The sequence below is a fragment of the Zingiber officinale genome, chromosome 7A (genome assembly GCF_018446385.1).
Source record: "Zingiber officinale cultivar Zhangliang chromosome 7A, Zo_v1.1, whole genome shotgun sequence".
Classification (NCBI taxonomy): Eukaryota; Viridiplantae; Streptophyta; class Magnoliopsida; order Zingiberales; family Zingiberaceae; genus Zingiber; species Zingiber officinale.
The window spans coordinates 133,642,180-133,647,464 of record NC_055998.1 but is presented as its reverse complement, the minus strand read 5'-3'; the positions used below and the strand labels follow the sequence as shown (position 1 = coordinate 133,647,464).

Below are 5,285 nucleotides of genomic sequence, written 5' to 3'. Positions count from 1 at the left end.
GTTAAGTAGAACAGCATCTTCTGCTGCCATCTTTTGAAGTCGGCTCCGGTGAATTTCTCCGGCTTTTCTCCGTGCGGAATGGATGTCGGAACGGCCGTCGGAACAGCGGTCGGAATGGCGGTTGGAACGTCGTTGGTAGCCATATCAGTTTGTACGGAATATCGTTTACGACTGTTGTTTCCGGTAAATTCCGGAGTATGCAAACTGATCGTCGAGGCTAGTGTTCGACACTATCTCCGTAAACGATATTGCTCCGCTACGGTGCTTAACGGATTGTTGCAATTCGTTCCCAAGATACAACGACGACAATCGTCTCGGAATCGTAGCACTCCGACTTCCGAGACCAGCGAACCTTCTCGTAGGCTTCTTGGACTCTTGAATGCACAAGATGAGTGAGTGAATACTTGAGGAAGAGAAGATTAAGTTGAGTAATTTGATTCCAATCTGGAGGGTTCTATTTATACAGAAGGAAGAGGCTTTAGGGAGGGGTGTGACCTTTGGGTGGATTAATCTGGGCCGTCCGGACTGAAGAGTTATAACCCTTCACATAGCCCCTTTAATCTCATCCATCAGATCTAAGAGTTGTGACCCTCAGATCTATCAGCCATCGGATCTGGATCCATTGATCCGATGCTTCAGATCATGTCTCATCCCAAGCCGTCAGATCGTGACTCATTGTGATCCAACGCTCTAGATCGCATCACAAGCGATCCACCATACTTCTTTGATCAACGTTGATCAACGGCTGCCATCCGTTCGCCCAACCAACTGTCCAGTCATCTCCCTTTGCCCACGAGGATGCCACATAGGCGATGTGTACTAGCCTGACACGTCACCCGAGTGCCATGTAGGCACTGCAATGTCACCTGGAGCATAAATTTAAGCTCCTCAATGCTCCTCGCGAAGTGCGCATACAAAGCGCCCATTGCGCACGTGGCGGGTGGCAGACTCACAGGTGCGAGCACCTGCTCGCCCCTGAGCAGAGAGTACCTGGTACTTTTCTGAGTTAACTCCAATAACTCAACATCATTAATAAGTAAGGAATGCACATCGGAAATTTCCGATGTGGGACTATTCTCCCTTGCATTTCCTTAATGAATAACCAACGTTATTTTGGGCCGACTTTGAACATTAATTTCTCATTCACCCTTAATCGGTTTTGAGCAAATTAATAGTCTAAATCTATCTACGCGAAACGTAGATTTCAATTTTGAAGTCAATTACGACTTTCAACAATTGATGGCTTCCGATTTTTCCTCCTCAAAATCGTATTGGTCTATTTAGGCCCCAATATCCAACAGTAGCATCTTACGCTGAGCATCAGAAGTATATCTTCCACAATATCAGAAGTATTTTACACCGAGCTTCAAAACTATCTTCCATCGACGATCAAAGGCTTCGAAGTTTTTAGTTAAGGATGTGTGGCAATTAATGAGTGGAAAATTGAGTAGTGAATGTCGAATTTGATTTCCTTGATTTTTTCCTTCTAAGTTGAGAAATGAGTAATTGATGTTAGATATGATTCCCTTGAATCCTTTCTCCTAATATATGATGATTAATAAATGAAGAAATAAGTAGTGAATATCAGACATGGTTTTCTTAATTCCTTCCTCTTAATACATGATGATTAATGAATGAAGAAGTGAATAATGGATGTTAGATCTGATCTCCTTAATACCGTCCTCTTAATACGCGAGTGGAGAAATAAATAATAATTGTCAGAGGCACCGATATGAAAATATTTTTTTAACAACTATATAAATATCAAGAGGGTGGTCACTCTTCTTCGTTAAGTTTTTTCTTTTTCGTCTTCTTTTTCTTTTCTTAATTCTTACTAATAATAAAGTAACTTAAGCATCAGAAATATCATGCTACAAGAGCCGACAAAGTCCTAACCTATCTTATTCTCTCAAGCTACTGAATCTGATGGGAGTCTGACGACCAATCTAATTTAATTTCTAGAAATGAGGAGTTCGTGTAAGTATACAATCATTTTTTTAAAAAAAAATTGTAAAAGACATCTAGAACATCAACTCCACCTTTTTCATTATTCCCCACCTCATCCTCAAGCTAAATTTTTTAGTTTTTTAAAATCCATAGACAGTGATATGATATCTTTCCAAAATATATATATATATTTATTTATGAACAAAATCACTCATGTCTTGTAATTTACGAAAGGGGCACCTAAGTTTTAAGTTGACAAAAAAAAAAAACGTACTGTATTTTAGTAATTATCAAAGAGTATGTTACTTTTATTTAGGAGTATATTCATATTTTTAATTATTTTGAATGATTTTTGTTGATTTTAAAAGTTTAGGTGTATTCAATCTAAATTTTTATAAACTTTATAAAAATTTTGTGATATCCAAATTAGATATTTATAGAATTTTAAAAAATCATGTGGTATTCAAACTTGACTTTTTAAATCTCTATGAAAATTTTCTTGTATCAAAATTTCAGTATATTTTTATGGTTTCTTTTAAAAATCCTTGGATATAAATTTTAACCAATAAGAGCTCTCCAAAATACTTTGTACAATTTTTAAAATACAATAAAAAGTTTTTTCCTCTTTTTTTTGGAAGGTAAATGTATTATACTACTAAAATTAGAATCATACAAAGTACAAAGTACATCACTTGATGTCTACACAGCACCATACATGGATCTGGACTTTGTGAAACATCCTCTCAACACAATAGGTATAATGCCCTCAAAACGTGATCGGTTGTGTGCCTCCCATATAAGATAAATCATCGAAGATACAGCAAGATACCAGGCCTTGACTTGCCGGCCTTTACCTTCATAATGTCGTTGAAAAACATCAAGTAATTTGGTCATGCTAGTGATATCAAATTTGATGTCCATCCATCTCACAACCCTATCAAGAAGAGACTTTCAACTACACGTTCAAAGAAAATGTGACCATTGGACTCTTCATGGTGTTGACATAATGCACACATCTTGTTTGGCACGTATGACAAAGTGTCTGCTGTCCTTAACTTTCCATGGGCAAGCAACCAAGCTGTGAATCGATGTTTGGGCATTAAACTTGGCTTCCAAATCACTGAAAATCAGGGAACTTTGGGCATTTTCGGGCTGAAGAAGTCATAGGCCAAAGTTGTCCCGTTTTCCCCTTCCACAAACCATTCTGTGAGCTTCATCTTGACCGTTCCAATTGAGGTGGTGCGCTATAGAAGAACATTTCTAATCATAGGCCAAGTCTTCTCCTCATCCTTGAAATCATTTCAAATCGCTTTAATTTTTTACAAATAAGTCATTTTTCTTTTTGCTATTTGATTTTGATTATTTCTTTAATCTTAAAGGTCCTGTCCTTGTTCAACCTCTCGGCGGCATGCGTCAACCTCTCAGCATGCATTTCATGCGAAGCTAAGAGTCTTCTGAAATGTCGTTCTCCGGCGTTATAATGGCAAAAGAATGAATCAGAACGGCTGGAATGGAACAGCAACCGCTTGCAGCCTTTGCTTCGACGTCGACTCATGGCGGAGTCGTCGTCTCATGGCGGCGGGCTACAGGCGAAGATTTTTTCTCCGGTTGCTCGTGATGGGAAACAACGAGTGTTATCCGGTGAAGCATGAGGTGCGCCGGAAAGGAAGAAAACAAATAGAAAAATTGTTTGAGGCAGTCGATAATGCTTCCATCGACTACTTACAAGCAGGTCGACTTCAAAGTCGATTTGGACGATGGCGAAGTACGTAGAGGGAAGAGAAACGTGCGTTTTTCAAAAAATGAAAATGAAAAACGTGCAAACCAAACGCACCCTAAATATTTATTATTATTATTATTTATCAATTTATTCAAAATTTATTTTTTTTTAAACACTATCTGAAGAGACTCAATTGTATCCATTTAAATTCAGATCAATTATGAATTGCCAAGAAATTTAAATATATCATCTATCTATTATTATTTTCGATCTTTCTTAAATATTTTGAAAAATAAATTCAATCTTTCTTAGTACTTTTAATAATAAATTGGAATAAAAATGGATAGGCGAGAGACATTTATCCATGAGTAGAGAGCAATATTGAGATGGGCATACGATTGAACGAAGGGGCAGAATGAAAAGACCTAATTACCAAAATATAACATGCATCAATTAAAAAAAGTTGGGCGTCCCTTTTCCTAAATTGCGGTTTTTATTTTTTTTAGTTACATTGCGTTTGGACAATGACTTCAAGCCATCTTGCAGTTTAAATTTATTTTTGAATCACATCAAACCATTTAACCACATTTATTTATCCATAGAAAAACCTTTATTTATTATTCCACCACAACTGAAATCCTCAGAAAACAGAAACCACAGAAAGCAGAAAGCAGATATATATCAAAAGCACTGTATGCAACTCCGACGACACACAACAGGCGACAGCCACCAACCAGCTCGTAGAATTAAGATTTCAGAAGAGATGGTGGTGCTTCTTCCCGCTCGCTTCCTCAGCGTCCTCCTTGGCTTCCTTCTTCTCGTGGTGCTCGTGGAAGGCGAAGCCCCCGCTGCCCACCGCCACCGCCGCCGCCACTTCCTCCACTATCTTGTGCCTGTGCGCGTGCTCCGGGTCCTTCTTCGCCTCATGCTTCTCATACTTCACCACAATTACCACACGATCAGTTCATCCGTAATAACATCGATTAACGCATCAAGATCGAGTTAATCAATTACCAAAGCGAAGGCGCCGGCGGCAATAGCGCCGGCCTCTCCGAGGTGCTGTTTGTGCTTGTGCTGCTTCTCCTCCTTCTGGTACTTCTCGTAGTCGTCGGATGCGGAGTCGTCGGCGATCACGGTGGTCTCCGAGTAGACGACTTCCTCGACGGGCTGCTGCGAGTAGTAAACTTCCTCGGCCGGCTGCTCTTCCTCCTTGTGGTGATGAAAGAGGTGGTGGTGGTGGTGCTTCTCGTCGCTCATCCTTCAGCGCCTTCTCGTGCTCGATGTGTTTGTGATGGAGGGGAACTGCAGGGATGAGCTCCATATATACCGTTACGGGAGCGAGGAGAGCCGTTTGATTCGAGCAGGTGGACGGTGATCCTCGCTCGAGAAAACATTAATTATTATCGCAGTCAATGGAACGGCTGCCTCTCACATTTGATAATCTGATCTCCGCCGTTCAGTTATTTTTGACTATCGAATCAAGGGATGAGATGCTTGGTTAGTACGACAGCGTCGGTTACGCGGTTTGTGATTCGTGACTACCCAACAACTGACCGAGCAATCGCGTGCGAGTGTTCTCACGGAAAGGGCGAGACGGGCCCGCACTGCTTTCGGGTGC

General features: G+C 40.3%; 1 protein-coding gene across 1 annotated transcript; it reads right to left on the bottom strand.

Moving 5' to 3' along the window:
• Positions 1-4,239: 4,239 nt before the first annotated feature.
• On the bottom strand, positions 4,240-4,985 carry LOC122002675 (abscisic stress-ripening protein 5-like). Its single transcript, XM_042557942.1, has 2 exons — positions 4,682-4,985; positions 4,240-4,604 (listed from the first exon to the last, which is right to left on the bottom strand). Exons 1-2 carry the CDS (start codon positions 4,922-4,924, stop codon positions 4,422-4,424), a joined length of 426 nt encoding a protein of 141 aa, XP_042413876.1. The 5' UTR covers positions 4,925-4,985; the 3' UTR covers positions 4,240-4,421.
• Positions 4,986-5,285: the final 300 nt, after the last annotated feature.